The following is a 17,338-nucleotide window of genomic DNA, read 5'->3' as shown; positions in this document are numbered from 1 at the left end:
GGCTCACACCGACATGTGAACACGGCATGTGCATCAAAGCAACATGAAGGCATGCAAGAAGCTTCTCTCATCTCCAGAGCTCTGGGCTTTCCTGCGACGCCAAAAATTCCGTACATGTCTCTTCATGCACAATGTTACCTTCAAAGGAGGAGTGTGTGCGCGTGTGTGTGTGTGTGTTCACAGAATATCTTCGACGACAAACTCCGACCGAGTTAAGCTATCGTAGATGTAATGAGATGAGTTTATAATCGCCGTCGTCCGATTGTACGTTCTCAGAACGGGTCGGTGTTGAATGCTGTAACACTAGTACCAGATGCGTACACAAGCACTCGCGAGTGTATTTCGAAGTCACGTCACCCCCTGGTGTTGGAACATGGTCCTTACATGCGTTTAAATGAAACCGTACTGTTAAGTGCATGTCATTTCTCTCATTAATTAAAGGAATACTCGAGTAGTTTCCAACCTCATTTCGAGGTCAGTAGTAATATGCATCTGGAGTAGATGTGTGATCACCACAGATTGTACAAATTTCGGTGTGTTTTTAAAACAGCTGGAAAGGGATGTTCTGCCTCTGACATACCATCTAGTGGAGGTTGCTTTTGATCTTCCAGATGTGCTGTACTGTACATGAACTGCGCAGGCGCGTATGTGAAGAACGTCGCTTGCGTAGCCGCTGCGTCACTATCCGTGCGCTGTACGGTAGAATATTTGCAACCGTTATTGAAGGATTTCAACAACTGCCGCATAAGAATAACATTTTCCTGTACACCCTCAGAAAAAAGGGCATATAGTGTACCGTTAAAGCTTTGCCTTTAAAAGGTGATTATGTATGGTTAAGTACCTTCAATCTTTTTTTCTAGGTGAAAGGTTATATGAAGGTTACTGAAGATAAGAGTACCACTCCAGCAACAATGAAAGATACCTTCTCCCCCCACCCAGAATGTGCACTGAGAAAAGAATGAAAATTCACTCGTATCGATCGTCCGTAACGTTAAAACCATCTGCCTGATATTGTCTAGGTCCTCCTCCCCTTGTGCTGTCAAAACAGCTCTGGCTGGCCCGTCGAGGCACGGACTCTACAACACCTCTGAAGATGTGCTGTGGTTTCTGGCACCAAGATGATCCTTTAAGTCCTGTAAGTTGTGAGGTGGAGCATCCGTGGATCAGACTTGTTCGTCCGGTACATCCTACACATGCTCGATCGGATTGAGATCTGGGGGATTTTGAGGCCGAGTCAGCACCTTGAACCCTTTGTCGTGTTCCTCAAAAAGTTCCCGAACTATTTTTGAAGCAGGAAATAACGTTGCTATAAAGGGGGTGTACTTGGTCCGCAGCAGTGTTGAGATAGGTGCTGCGTGTCAAAGTAACATCCACATGAATTCCAGGACCCAAGGTTTCCCAGCAGAACATCGCCCAGAGCATCACACCGCCTCCGCCAGGTTGCCGTCTTCCCATAGTGCATCCTGGTGCCGTCTCTTCCCCAGGTACGTGACATGCATGCGCATCAATGAGCCTTGCGCACCCATGACCCGGTCACTGGTTATAAATCTCCTCCTTCTGAAATACCTTCACACGTAGACCATCATTTGCAACCTTTGACGGAAGAATTTATGAGAAATGTTTCACACATTATTTTTTACACTGAGTTCAACAACTGCCCTTAGACTGCTATTATAAATGGGTTGTTTTTTTCCCCTGAGGAATTTTTTTCTGTGGTGATTACACGCAGATTATTCCTTTAATGGTATTTCTCATTAGCCGAGACCAACCAAGTTGTTTATTCCAATAAACCAATACGTTTATTCCAATATTGTTATGCAGTAAATACCGATATGACATTTATACCATTACACCTTTCAGGTTGCAGTAGACACGTGCCGATATTAGGTTTCTTTCCAAAGTGTTCGTCCTGGAATATCACTGAAATCTCACCGTTATGAGATTTCCTTCATGCAAAAATAAGGAAGCCTGTCTGTGCACTGCCGTCTGAATGGGACGTTTATTTGACATCAGGTGTACAAATGCTGACTTGAAATGCTCCCTACCTAGGTAGTGTGGATAACCTACAGTATCCGAGTTCAATATCGTGGTATATCACACGACTGATTATCGGCACATGCCTAGCTTGCAGAAATATGGATCATATGACAAGCAGGAAGTGAACACCATTATCACCAATAAACCAGATGAAGTACAGGTGGATTTAAAATGCAGGCTTGACACTTCCTGTGGCATGGAGTGACGAGAGCGTGATCCAGAACAGAGAAGAGAATCTCGTCTCGTCACACACTGCGTAATACATCGGTAACAGAAAATCTGCTCCGTAATGTCCACACGCTGCAAATCGCCTCCTTAATAAAAATGGGTCCAGAGTCTGGTTTGGAAAAGAAAGCACACTGGATGTGTGTGGGTCAAGTTCAAGCTCGGTAAAATGCCTCAGAGGAGAGCGCAGGTAAAATACCGGTTTTTCTATTTAGCCAATAACGGAGTAGTCATCCGAGTACTAAGTTAGATTTGCTGATATTTGACTGCTTTCACACACGAAAGACATCACCACAGCTCATCAGAGTCAGAAGATAAAGCATTCTGCCTGTTGCGCTTTCTCAGATGTGTGACATTTCTTTCTTGTCATTAGCTTCAAGAGAGAACAGAAGAAAGCTTGGTGAGGGAATGACTGTTTTAGAGCTACTACAGTGTAAGTGATCACAGCAATCAAGTAGTTTTATAGGGAAAGAAACATGTCCTAATACATTAAATGTATGGCATTTCATTCGTTAATAAATAGAAATCGTTAGCGTAGACAGATCGCTCTGGTCTAAGAGGAATACAACACTTCAGGACATGCTGTTAAGAAAATAATCAACTTTTGCCATAGTTCCATCGTTGATTTATATTTCTATAACAGCATGACTCTTATTTATTAAATGATGTATGAAAGAACGAACGGCACCCTATTCACTTCATCACACACGTACATATTGCACATTCTCAGGTCGCCTTACCGGTACCTTTACATCACAATTTTCTTTCCCCTATACCCGAGTAAGTCGTATCTCTCACTTCCTGTCGGGCCTTTCTTACAGTAAAAATAAAAAATGAACAAAACTAGATACATTTCTAACAAACCAGGCTGATTCCACTCGTTAGCTTTAATATTCCTATAATAATATTCCTCTAACAAATAGAAATCAATTTTGTGCTTTAAATCGCTTTTCAAGAAGTTCACTGTTGCTAGGCAACCGAGAAACACCGCCCCGGCGTATAAGCCAGCTAGCGGTCGCGGAGATCGATTTAGCTAGCTGGTACATTACGTCAAAGCTTTTTTTAAGGACGATGTAAATGCCGAATGACGGAGGAAACGAGACAAGGTCGTCGAGAATGTCAACATTTACCTCAGACGTGTTGGCAAATGATTAAAAAAAATTGAATTTATATGGTTAAAATGACATTTAGCGTCGATCGCTAACTGAACTGAACCGGACTGCTGAGCAATGGTTCAATATTGAGAAGCACCAACAGTGAACTCGGTCAGAACATAAAGTCTCTTTCAAGTCATTTTCCAATACATCTGAGAAAGGTAAATGATTCGGTCACGTTTCCACCGCCATGATGCGTTTACATTGTTCATAAAAGGACTAAGCTGGATAAATCGATCTGTCCCTACACCATTCTCCAGCTTTTCCATGTATAATATGCCTCCTTAGAGCTTTTTACATGAATATCTATATTTCATACAGAAATAGTCCAGAATTTATTAGACCACATTCTCAGATACTGCAGAAATATTTCAGACGCTGAACGTCTCACACACACACAGTGATGTGACTTCCCGGTTAGGCGTTGTGTACACAAAATGGCTGCTATTTATATTCGAGTTCCACACAACCTCTTCTGCTTGTTGAGTCTGCATGACGCAGCGATCCCGCCGGTATATCGCAACATGACAGCGGCAGCAGACTAAACAAACCCGGGCTGCGTCTCAAATCGCGCGCTAAAGTTCAGATCATTTACATCACATGCATTTTTAACTAACCCTCTTGCACCTAAACCTAAATATTTTCTACAATTGAACATTTTTTTAGTTCAGGTCGGAGTACGTGATTTGAGACACAGGTTACAGCTACGACAGCTAAAACAATTTTGGAAAGTCCTGAAAACAAGCCAACAGACATGGGGGGTTTGTTTTTGTTTGTTTTTTTCCACATATGTGTCCGTTCTTCTCTGCGGCGAGAGACGTGCGGATCTGTTGAGTTCTGGCGAAAAAGTTCTGGAGTGAAAACGAGCTAACGTTTTACTCGTTGTCATGGAAACCTGCTGTCCATACTGCAAAAAAAAAAGAGACATCTAATTAAATGACAGTGAAACTTGTCATTTTTAAGCTTATAAAAACACAATGCTTATATCATGAGAAATATTCGATACATACGATTAATTTACACTTTCTAAGATATCATTTTTTTGCAGCAGGGATGTTTGGACTCTGACCTGCCCTCTGGTGGATAGAGTTTTAAATCCAGATGTGCCAGATGTGTTTAACGTAAGCAGCCCGGTTATTAAGTGAGCAATTATACTCGAGCAGTAGCTGTAGATGTGTATGTACGCTGTGAAATACAACGCCAGCCTTACACGATGTGATTTAGCACTTTTATTAAAGTTATCTCCTGAAATATAGACGCGTGTTGGCGGCCTGGGAAACCCCTTTGGATGTCGCTGTAGCTAAATTCTGGAAAACAGACGAAAAATCTGGTTCTGGCGGACAAAATTGTTTTGTTTTTTTTCCTGCTTGATGCTTATACTTCAAGAAACGATTTTTTTTTTAAATTACGTGTAAATGTTTTTATTTACTTTCTAACCTAGGCTTGGTTATCTTCCTGCAAAGCTCATGTTTAACAAATGCATTGGTAAAAACAGTCAGTCTGTTTAAAGATATCCAAAACCTAGCAAGCGAAGTCTGATTTCCTCACGCGGTCAACGTGACAATTTGATCGATTTGACAAAATTTGACTATGTGAGGGTTGTTGTGTTTTTTTTTTTACCCCAGATGTCACTCACATTCGATCTTGTCAACAGCTTCATTGTAGCTACATTGCTCATGTATAACTCTTTCTTAATCTGGCTTTTAGCATCCAATCAGAGCAAGCCTGGGTGCAGAAATGGATGTAATTGGTTAAGCATGGGAGGGAATGAAAATAAAGGAGGCGGGTCTTACTGCAAAATCAGGTCTATTCTTGTTCTTGGAAATGAACTAAAAAGGTATACTCACTTAGCAGGACAAATCCTTCCTAGCCTGGATAATATCGCCCAGATCTAGGCTGAATAAGAACATTTCACCAACCTTTTCCCATAACAAGAGGAAACACCACTCTACAAACGACACACAGTACTGTGCAAAAGTTTTAGGCACCCGGGTTTCTTTTTTTAAGTACAAACTTTGTTATGAAAGACTTTTATTTTATGACTTCTACATGATCGAGTCGGTACAAAAAAAACATTTTAGATTCCCAAACATTAGTTCTCTAGCACAAAATTGAATGTTACAGAAAGTGGTTTGTATGTGAGTAAAGAAAGCAGCGTAGAAAGCGGTACGAGACACTTCTCAGACAGAACACACAGTGAAGGCTGCTGGGTTTCGCTGCAGAAATAAGAAGCGAGTGCGACAGTCAAAGGCTCCAGGAGATCCGTGTCTGGTTCTGCAAGACGCTCGATAAAACTTACAGCTCATTTCCTATTTTTATTTTTTGTCACACCAAGTATTGTCTTCGTTTCATGTACAAAATGTTTACTGCAATTTACGGTATTTTTTATTTTTTTTTAAATGTATAAACATTTCTTTGCATGTGCCAAAAACATTTGCACAGTACTGTGTATATATATATATGAATGAAACAGAAAAATCATTTATGGGTCAATCCATGTGAAATCACTGGAAGCCTCCCGACTGACCATCCGCATTAGTTTGTGAGATAAAGGGGCTTTAAAAAGAGGGCGTGGCCCTGTAAAAACTACTGCAAACGTTACTCTTGAACTATCCATGCTAGATGCATGAAATTTACAGGGATTATTGTCTAGTATAAGACGCATTTAATTTCAAAAATAGAAGCTGCACAGTTGCATATATGCCAGTTTATGGCATGTAGTTAAATTACTAATACTTTCATTTTTATAGATTGGTTCAAGCTACAAACTTCACATTTTGTGCATTTGCTAAGTAAAATACGGTCTTTCAAGTATATTTGTATACAATACAATATACAAATATATATATATTTTTAAAAATCACATTTAATACCACGTACATCGTAAAGTTTGAGTTCTTTCAGACATGCACCTAGTTAAGAAAGAACTATAGCATGAGTAACACATGAAAATTTGAAAGAACAAATGTGCTTTAGTTTGGATATATATAAATTTAAAAAATACAAATTATTATTATTATTATTATTCATTAAATTAAGTTTATTTATTATATTTTTATCAGGTAATAAATTGACAAATATGCAACTTTGGACCAATTTTTAAAGTTAAAGACATCTTATACTAGACAACAATCTGCTAGACAAAACTTCAATCGAACTTTTCCCATAGCACTGTTTTTTTGTTTTTTGTGGGTTTTTTTTTTTTTACAGGGCCACGCCCCCTTTTAAAGCCTCTACATCCCAGAAACAATGCAGACACAAGCCTGAAGTTTTGCACACTATTTTATTGCGAATATTGGCATTATTTCCAGAAGGTATGAAGGAAATCTGAGATGGTCGGTCGGGAACTTTTTTTTTATCATTATTTATTTATTTATTTATTTTTTATAAATCTGGTGATTTGAGGTGGATTTACCTTTAAGTTTGATAATGATTAGATGCTGTATGCTAACCTCAACACTTTGTTAAATATCCAATTAATTAACAGAAAGAAGATATCTTAGATTAATACACCAGTACAGCATCAGAGATCAGGTCTAATTCACCTGCTGGGGATGAGTAACTGCACACAAAGGATGCAAAAAGTAAAAAAACAAAAACAAATGCACAAACAAACAAACAAACAAACAAACAAACAAAAAGACCCATCCCATCCCATCTCTTCCACCCTGTTAAAACTACAGCAATTTCTCTGCAAATACACATCTCACTCCACGCCATTTTCCTGACCACAGCTGTCGATGTTAATTCAGAAGACATCATGCTCGAGTACAACTTCCTCTCTGTGTTCCTTCTCAGTGTCTCCATGTGATCTCCAGTGGACTCTGAAACTGTGTCATGTCCCCATATGGTACAAAACACACGTCTTGTTATGTTACAGCTATCATACAGCGCTGGAGTCTTTATTTCTCTCCCTCTCCTCTCCCTGTCGGGGCGTGCCCCTCTCGTCTCCCCCGGCTCTTCAGGACGAGCTCTGAGGAGACTTGGCCGACTTGGAGGGCGTCTCCTCAGAAGGACTCTCGCTGGAGATGCCCGTGTCTCCGTTCTCGGCTCCGTCCGCCATCAGGTGCTTCTCCACGACTGCACAAATATGAGAGAAGAGAAGCTCGAGAGGGAAATTTGAAAGCTATGCAATAAGCTTTATGACCTTTAAAATCATAAACTTCTCATCCATGTACTGGGGGCTATCTAAAGCACTGTTAATCTGTATATCACTTAATCTAATCATACTGTATATTAAATAATAATAATAATAATAATAATAATAATAATGCTGCTTTTGTTCTTGCCTTGCAGTGATGCTGAAGATTCAGCAGGGCCGTTGCCATGGCTACTGCCCGTTCCCTCCTCCAGCTCGTCCAGGTAGAGACGATAGCGATGCCCGCTCTCGTCCTCATACTCCACGTTCTCATCATCAGAGTCCACCTCCGGCGCCACGTACACCACCTCAAACTCGATCTCGCCTCTCTGCAGGATAACGGAATAAAATAATCGGTCGCTGAGCTGCGTATCATGGAATCTCACGCGTTCTTAGCGACTGATGGAGGCAGTAACCTGCTGGGAGAGGATGGTCACGGCCTCCTTGTGCTTGGCGTCTCTCAGGTTTATGTTGTTGACGGCTAATATGGCGTCTCCTACGTGCAGCCCGCCGCATCGCTCTGCAGGCTGGGCCGGGTGAATCTCCGAGATCAGGATGGGAACGCCGTGCTCTTTACCTCCCTGCGACACCACAAGCGCACAAATGTCACATGCAAATCCTACACACAGCAGCGGTCCTTTCTGATCTGTGGTCTAACGTGAATCTCAGACACAGAGCTTAGGGGGAAAATCTGAGCTAGGACTCACTGTGATCGAGATCCCGAGCCCCTCGTGGTCCTCTTTGGACAGAAGCACTTTGCGGATAGGACCGACTCCTTGAGTCTTCTTCAGAGAATCTGGGTCCTGATGAAGGAAGAGATCACAGTCGGTATTGCATGGTATTCTACAGGGTGTCTGAAAAGTCAGGAACCAATCAGAGTACCAAGAAGCATCATCTCTACCCTTTCATTCAATGTTAATGCCCTTTTTCACCTGTAAGGAAAAAATTAACAGTAAATACAAAATCACATAGTGGCGGAAGTAAGTATCGGACGCGTCGACATATTTCTCAGTAAATATATTTCCAGTGAGGTTATTCACATGAAATTTTCACCAGACGTCAGTGTTAACTCAAGAAATCCGGAAATATAAAGAAATCACAAGATAAAAGTCCTTAAATGAAGTTATGTGTAATAAAGTGGAATGACACGGGAGAAAAGTATTGAACACGCTAAGAAAAAGCAGTTCTCAGAGGCAATGGACCGGCTGAAATCCGTAAGTAATTACACCCGCTATCTGTGCAAATTAATATCAGCTGGGTTAGTACATCGATGGTCTATAAAAAGTCTTTTTGTTGCACATCTCATGATGGGTAAAAGCTCTAAAAGATAAAAATGGGTAAAAGAGCTCTCCTAAGACCGTCGCAACCTTATTGTTGTGAAACATATTGATGGAATCGGATACAGACGTATTCCTAAACTTCTGAATCTTCCAGTAAGCACGACTGGGGCCATTATCAGTAAGTGGAAGCACATAACTTCATTTATAGACTTTAACGTTGTGAATTCTTTATATTTATGGATTTCTCGAGTTAATACTGACGTCTGGTGAAAATTTCATGTGAATAACCTCACTGGAAATATATTTACTGAATAAAACGTTGGCGCGTCCGATACTTACTTCCCCTACTGTACATGTAATTGAACTCTTATCGGTTCCTGACTTTTTGGACACCGTGTATAAAATGGGCTCCGTGAAGTATAACCAGTGGTCTGATGTGTTTTTGGTTTTTTTTTTAGTCTTATATGACATGCCTTTAATCCAAAGCTCAATGGGTCAAATAAATTAGCCAGGATATTAACATACACATTTGAATAATGAGAATAATGTACATGAATTGTTCATAAGACAAAAGTTGTACTATGGGGTCCATGGAATCCCTTCACTGCTAAAGGGCTGACTGGCTGCAAAAAGTTTGCGCACCCCTGCTATAAAGAATCTTGTGCAGCCGTGAACTCGTGTATGCAGAAGAGGGCGTTTAACACTTTCCTCCGGGCGTTCAGCTGAGCATGCGAACTTTTTTTTTTCTTTAATTTCAAGACTACATGTGTACTACATGCTCAGTTATAGTATAGTGTGTATTACTGCAGTGCCTGTAAGTTAGTTCTTACATGTCCTACGGGTGATGGCAAGGGCTTCTTTGGGTCGTTGCGCCCTCTGCAGGCTCGGATGACCGTTTTGTGGCGGTGCAGATGAATTTCCGCTTCCAACTGGTTCCACAGTTTATCGTGAGCCGGCCCCTTCATGTCCCGACCTAACAGCTGAATCTGCTGGACCCTAAATTAAAACAGACAACTCAGGACACCGGAGTTTTCTCCCCACACTGCGTCAGGTCAAGTCTGCAGAAACGGCCCACTTTCGCGTTTTATTTTTACACTGTTTACTGCATGTAGGTGTCGGATCATATTTCGACACAATTTACAGTTTCGTGCATTACAAGTGTTGTGTAGTGCTGAACAAATGCCCGGATTCCTCTAGTAATTTTTTTTTTTTTTACTCAATTCTAATTTCTGTCGCTCTTTAATGTTTTCTTTTGTCTCGTAAATTAGTAAGAGGTGAAACAGCTGTAGAAATAACTTTCACTGTATGAATGAACTTGTTGGTTAGTGAACTGGTCTGATAAATCAAAAATAACTTGTATCTGTGAAAATATATGTAACAATGGGACCGTTTTATGACCTTTAGGAACTCTGCCTAGTTTTAACGCTCCTTTATTAAAAATATGGCGTACAATTCAACCTTCGCAATAAACACTGCAATATATTTGGCTTGAGAGACACAGATCTTGATTTTTGAAATGTCATCATGCTAATCTAAGAACATCACAACCTCACAGCACAGTGTTTGTGGTTCTCCTACCTCCCAGCCAGCTCCTTATCCAAGTATTTGGCTGCCAGTCTGGCGCCGTACACCTCAGCCTGCAGTACCGCGATGTGCCTGCGGAGGGCCTCGTTCTCTTTTTTCAGCATCCTCACCTCGGCTTCCAGCTTCACCTCCTTCACCTTCTCCTTCTTACTGGCCTCCAGTTCCTTCTCCTGTTAACCGCACACACACACAGAATGTATCTAAGAAGAGCAGGAAGTTAAAACAACACTTGGCTCTTTATGTATACGACCTTTAGTGTGAAACACATCACAAACACACACACACACACACACAGACAATGTTAGAAGTTGTTTTGTTTTTTTCACCAGGGTTGTCAGAAACACAAACACACACATGCACGAACTCGTACACACACAGCTACCACAGTAACTAGACTAAGCCCACGACACACTGACACAACAGAAACACGCTAACAACACTTTAGTCAAAAGCAATGGCTTTCATTACTATGGTCATTACAAATTATGACCTAATAAGCAGAAGTGCAGGATTGTAGCACCATTTCAAGCCTTTCTGAACCATTTAAAGTGGCGTATGGGCAATTTCCAAATTTGTACGCAACACATTGACTTGCTTTTGTAAGACGTTCAAGCTCATATTAGTGTTACACTAAGACTACTAAAGGTGTATCTAATAAACCAGTAATGCAGTGTATATAGCAGTTTACTAGCATTAAGGATGTTATATTTATACCACAGCACTCTCGGTTCTTGAAGGAAATTCTCTTATATCATGTACTCTTATATTATGAACTGCTATTAAGACACCTTAGATCCGGGGAATACTGGGTTATAGTTTCTGTGTCTCTGTGCTTTCAAATACCTATGATGAATGTATTCATTTAATTACCTCTTTGAATAAGCTGATCAACTGCCATCCTTTATTATAGCCGACACATGTATTTTCTGTCTCTTGAGAAGACTTATTTTCGTAGTGTGCTGTGTGTTTTGTCTAAATCTGTCAAGCACCTGCACAAGTAGAAACCCGCCTACGCACTACTGCTTATCTATGTATATATAAATACTCCTGTTTTGCATGAATAAACCGGATGTCTCTGTGAACAGCACTGTGTCAGTGTGTGTTCATTTAGACTCTCCAGGCGCCTGAACGCTTTGTGGTAAATCACAGTTCTGTGATGTGAGCGAGAAAGTAAGAGTTAAGTGAAATATGAGGCTGAAAGGGCTGACGGAGGTCTGAAAGACATAATCTGAGATCTCTAACAGTTCTCAAATCTGATTGGTCAGAACATGTGGATTGATTGATCAGTAATAATAATAATAATAATATTTGCAGGTGCTCCTAATACGTTCTCTCTCTCTCTCTCTCTCTCTCTCTCTCTCTCTCTCTCTCTCTCTCTCTCTCTCTATATATATATATATATATATATATATATATATATATATATATATATATATATATATATATATATATATATAAATTAATTTCACTTGGGACATGTGGGAAACACGCAAATGTTTCGTGTTCGCAAATGTTTTACGCCAACAGATCCAATTTTTCGCACGAGTTAAGTTCGCAACATAGCTACAGACTCCGTTTCATGTTGGACTGCATCCCATCTCTCAGTTGTTGTTTATGTTAGTTTACAGTGTTTCCAGAGCGTTTCATTTTTCACAAGGTTTGCCCATACACGTCTTTAAACGGCTCAAAATGCGATAAAGAAATACTACAATCCGGTAACTGCAGGATTAGCCCAACACAAACATATCAAACATGATCAAAACATGACTGTTCACCACCATGTAGAGTACATCGCTTAGACAAGTCCACAAACACAGACAGGACACAGAGAGGACATAGGCAGGGGGAGGGGAAGAAAAAAATAAATAAATAAAACTCAAGATGCACACAGAGCACTTACCATCTCCTCCACGGAGGCAACAGGCTTAGGGCCAAGGAGAGAAACACAGAGGGTCAAAGGTTAGAAAGGCAGTGATTTCAGGATCAGGGAGGTAAAGGCAGAACTGTAGTAATCACATGTAGTAAGGCTTTTATTCATACGCTCAGCTCAGTGAGACAGAAGACACACAGAGCAGTTAAACAACAGGCTCGAACCACAGTGTGGATTAGCAGCAAACACACAAAGAGGATAACTCCAACGGACGACTGATAGATCGGCTATTGCAGTTCCAGTGTATCGGTAGAACACACACTGACAAAGCAGGACTAAACATGTCTTTAAATGGTCTATAGCAAGCTCATATTCATGAACGTGAGGGTACGGTGCTCTTGTTCATGTACATGTTCTCCATTGTTATTCTCCTGTTCGCTAATAGGGTTTAAACCACCATTTCTATTTATACAGCTAACCGGATGCAATACGTTCGCTAAAGACGCATGTTCATACCAGGTTTAAAACGAGGCCTTGGTGTGTCGCATTATCATAAGCAACACAAAAATGGTCATACAGTGCACGTTATAATATTAAAAGAGAGAGAGGAAAAAAAAAAAAAAAATCTAAAAGTTTGCATCCCCCTTCCAGAAAGTTCATTAATTCATCTTCAGGAACCGCTATATCCTGGTCAAGGTTACAGTGTGTAAATCGGTAATAATAATAATTATAATAATTATATATAATAATAATAATTATAATAATCGCTTCCTGTTCACTATACATGCTTACTACGTACGTTACAATAACAAATACGTTATTGTTTCTATAGTAACAGCTCATACACTTGGGACTTGAACGGAAGACGTGCCACATCATTTTATAATAATAATAATAATAATAATAATAATAATAATAAATATTCCCCTAAAACTCTGTCATAAGGTTCAGGAGATCCTTTCAGTTGTAATATTCGCCCTACATTAATATAAACACAAATAATGCCATGAAGGACAGGAGTCGTCTCTAATTTAAACCAAGCAGAGATAAAATGACCTGACCTAAAAACAGATTCTACTAACTAGCCAATAAGTCTGTACGCGACTATGATGTAACGTGCCAGAGCTAGGCTAAAGAAGGTTCTAGGATGTAGGAAAGTGCACACCATCCTGTCTTTAATGGAGCTGGAGTCGACGGTCTGGCCTGCTCTGGCGTGGAGCTGCAGCTGCAGAGCGTGAAGCTGGAGCAGCTGCTCATGGACCTCCTTCTCCACCACGGTCTTCTCCGCCTGCACGTCTGTCAGCTCCGACTTCAGATCCACCAGCTGAGCCTGAAGCGAGCACACCGACAAGCGACAACAACCTGAGTTAGTTATAACGAGTACTTAATGAGAGCTTATAGGGTGAAGGTGCATCAGGTGGAGCTCATATCTGAAGAAAACCCCAAAGGCCACAATCCTGGATAGAAAGCACGAAAACAATACTCAAAACACACGAATATTAGAACCGAATTATGATGGGCTATCTACAGTAATTCCTTTTAAAAATGGCATCTGAATCATTCTTAATTTGTATATTAATGAGTCTATATGATATCCAGCAGCAGAAATGAACACATTCGCTTCCTGTTCACTATACATGCTTACTACGTACGTTACAATAACAAATACGTTATTGTTTCTATAGTAACAGCTCATACACTTGGGACTTGAACGGAAGACGTGCCACATCATTTTATAATAATAATAATAATAATAATAATAATAATAATAAACAAAGTGTTAAAGTTAAACCAATAATCAGTGATGTTTTTTGTTAGTAGAAATATACTAGAGAGAGAGAGAGAGAGAGAGAGAGAGAGAGAGAGAGAGAGAGAGAGAGAGAGAGAGAGAGAAAGAGAGAGAAGGCTGGTGAAGAATGATTTTTTTTTATTTATCTTTTTTAAAATCGCAGTTATAACGTGAGTGATAACAGGAACTATCTTGTCTCTCAGACGTTCCGCAACAGTAAATCTAACTATAAACTGTTAAATACACGTCGGTCGTACATTAATAAATAAAATGCTGTAATTGTTGGTAAATCTCTGTGGTACAAGTAGAATAACAAACTCCAGACCGAACTTCAGGGGGAGTAGTGGCACACCCTGATCATGCACTATTTTTATAAAACAGCATGGTCTGGAACGTGTTTTCCTTATATAAATTATATAGGGCAAGTTGCACTACATCAGATAGCTAACACAAAGTTTTGGGAAGATTCTTAAAAAGTTAGTCTGGAGCCCTGTGAAAGACATCCAACATGGCAGATCTGAATCAAGGAAAAAAAAGAAGACGGAGCTCGATCCCGTCTACGAGAGGCAAGTTTAAATCTCACCACACCCATAATAATAATAATAATAATAATAATAATAATAATAATAATAATAATAATAATAATAATAATAATAAAGCTGAAATGGACATCTGGAGCTCAGTGTCAAGATTTCATACCAGGAGAAAGGCTTTTAAGCGCTGCACTTTACTGTGAGTAAGCACATCATTTACTCTTCCACACTCAGCTATTTATAAAATGGAGTCTATTGGGAAAGTTTATGACTCTAATGAGGAGCCTGAGAGAGCTAGAGAGCTGCTCACGGCTCATGACGTTCTCTTTCCTTTAGAGAGACAGAAACGGCGGTCCTCTGAGAGACAAGGTTTAGATTCAATTAAACATTTAAAAATAAATAAATAAATAGATAGATAAATAAATAAATAAATAAATACATACATACATACGTGTTACTCTGGCACAAGCTTTTTTTTGTTTGTTTGTTTGTAATGGTGAGAACAGAGATGGCTAATGATTTAGATTCACTAAAGCAGCCAAACTATTATGACAAAGTGTATTAATATTCTTAGTTGCTAATAATCCTCACCTGCTAAACATAGCTAACTAACTAATATAAGCTAATCTAACCGCATTTTATAACATGACATAACAGTCATATTCATACATTAATCATTTCTGATTAATAATAATAACTGACTAGCTAACAAGCAACAAATCTGACAGGATTTCTAAGTAGGTTTGGAAATTATATATAGGTGTTTCACGGCTAACTCTAGCCAACTAGCCTAACATATTTGCGTTATTCTTCACTTCTAACGTTAGCCAGTTAGCTTATATACGCCGAGCTGACAGGATTTTAAATATGATTTTTTAAAAGTCACACACGGTTCATTAACTCTACTGTAAATACTAGCCAACTAGCGAATATGAGCAAACCTGACAAGATCTTTAAGTTATATTCATAGGTGTTAATAATCCTCACTGCTAAAAACAGCTAACACAAGCTGAGAGGATTTCTGCTAATAATCTTCCAACTCTAGCCAACTAGCTTACATTAATAATCTTCACTTCTAATGAGTCAACTATCTAGAATAAGATAACCTGACAGGAAGTCATTCAGAGATGTTAATAATCTTCACTGCTAATGCTAGCCAACTAGCTTACATAAGCTAACCTGACAGGATTTCTTGCTATTTACAGTTAATAAACTTTACTGCTCTCGCTACCCATCTATGTAATATGAGCTACGGTTACAGGATTTTAAATTGTTTTCAGAACTGAAAAAAAAAACAACCAGCTAACTTGCTAACCTGACAGGATTTCTGAGTGGATTTGCAAGTGAATTTAATTGTCACTGCTAATGTTAGCCACAGAGCTTACACAAGCCAAGCTGACAGGCTTTTTAACAGCATTTTAAGCTTTAAATCTACTGCGAACACTGCTTAATCTAGCCATAGCTAATGTGATCCGTCTGACAGGATTTCCAGAAGCCATAATTCATAAACGAGGTAAAGCACGTTCTGTCAAACTGAAAAGTGCGACTGAGCGAACTGGTGAAAGCAAACATACACAAAGCTTCAGACTGTGAACGTAATCCAAATCAAAAGATATAACCTGCAGGCAATTTAATACATTTTAAAACCAACTATCCACCTCTCAGCTTCACAAAATATTGTCCAGACTTAGGCGTATTTCTAATACACTTATAATACTTCATAAATATTTCATCTGGTGTTTGATATTTAGTAATAGTAGTAGTTCCTTCATGGCACTTCCTGGGTTTTATTGCCTTCCAGTGATTTAATACTTGGGCATTAGCCCTGATAGCTGTCCGTGTTGGCTCGTAATCCTGGTTATGGGACTTCTTCCAACACTAAAGCAGTCCGAGAGTGAAGTCACAACCGCTTGGACGTGACAACGTCTACGGTAATAGCTGGTTATAACATGACACACCAACTTCCTGCCGAGCTGGACTAGTCATGCTATTTCCACACTTGCTTCTTTGTGCAACACTACCATAAACGCTGATCATATTCTCAGTGGAGACTCGAAGAAGCTTTTAAGAAATCGAGGAAGTTGGGGCACACAGCAGCTGAGAGTGCTGACACACACGACTCTGAGATACACTTTTCAGACTTTAAGACAGAGGGTTGCAAGAGGAGAGCTGGGGCTGCACAATAAGTAAGAAATATACCACTTGAGGCTGTGCTGTTATAGGAAAACAATCAACAACATGGTGGTGTGATGAAGCAGAGTTACCATTACCTCCCTGAAGTTCATTATTTTACTATAACAGCCCGTCCTGTAGTGTTTTATTCGTCTACCGACCACTGCCATTTCAGTGCGTTTAAGAACATATGACTTTTTATCCATTTATAGTTACATTTAATGTTGTGGAATGTCTGCAAAACAAGTCAGCAATTACATTATAGCAGTCGTTCCCTCGCCGGCCACTCATTCTTTTTAAATACAGTGCCACCTAGGGCTGCACGATTATTTTGATCAATATTGCAATCACGATTATTCATTGATTTTAGGGACAACATATTTTCATTGCACTTTCATATTTAAATAAGATTAACTTTTGGATTATTGCAAAAAAAAATAAAAAATCTCTGTGATCAACATAAGTTTACAAGTCTAACACGTTTTGTGCATCAAGATCATTTTCACAAACGAACACAACTTTTATGCAGTTTGAAGCCTGAATACAATCGCCAGAA

The 17,338-nt window shown here is 39.6% G+C and overlaps 1 protein-coding gene across 3 annotated transcripts in view; it reads right to left on the bottom strand.

Annotated features, from left to right (window-relative positions):
* Positions 1–5,205: 5,205 nt before the first annotated feature.
* gopc (golgi-associated PDZ and coiled-coil motif containing) overlaps positions 5,206–17,338 on the bottom strand; it is a 14,816-nt gene continuing 2,683 nt past the window's right edge. Inside the window, exons 2-9 of one of the 3 annotated variants that reach the window (XM_017455960.3) lie at positions 13,454–13,618; positions 12,319–12,342; positions 10,413–10,588; positions 9,665–9,830; positions 8,262–8,357; positions 7,971–8,135; positions 7,706–7,883; positions 5,206–7,496 (exon numbers count right to left, since the gene is read on the bottom strand). In XM_017455960.3, the coding sequence (XP_017311449.1) occupies positions 7,378–7,496; positions 7,706–7,883; positions 7,971–8,135; positions 8,262–8,357; positions 9,665–9,830; positions 10,413–10,588; positions 12,319–12,342; positions 13,454–13,618 (1,089 nt within the window). In that variant the 3' untranslated portion in view covers positions 5,206–7,377. The remainder of the gene's footprint in view (positions 7,497–7,705; positions 7,884–7,970; positions 8,136–8,261; positions 8,358–9,664; positions 9,831–10,412; positions 10,589–12,318; positions 12,343–13,453; positions 13,619–17,338) is intronic. The other 2 variants (XM_017455961.3, XM_047151025.2) reach the window with 2 other exon arrangements.

The sequence above is a fragment of the Ictalurus punctatus genome, chromosome 25, assembly GCF_001660625.3.
Source record: "Ictalurus punctatus breed USDA103 chromosome 25, Coco_2.0, whole genome shotgun sequence".
In the NCBI taxonomy this organism is placed as follows: domain Eukaryota; kingdom Metazoa; phylum Chordata; class Actinopteri; order Siluriformes; family Ictaluridae; genus Ictalurus; species Ictalurus punctatus.
Note: the sequence above shows the minus strand (reverse complement) of the source record. Positions and strands in the feature narration are given on the sequence as shown.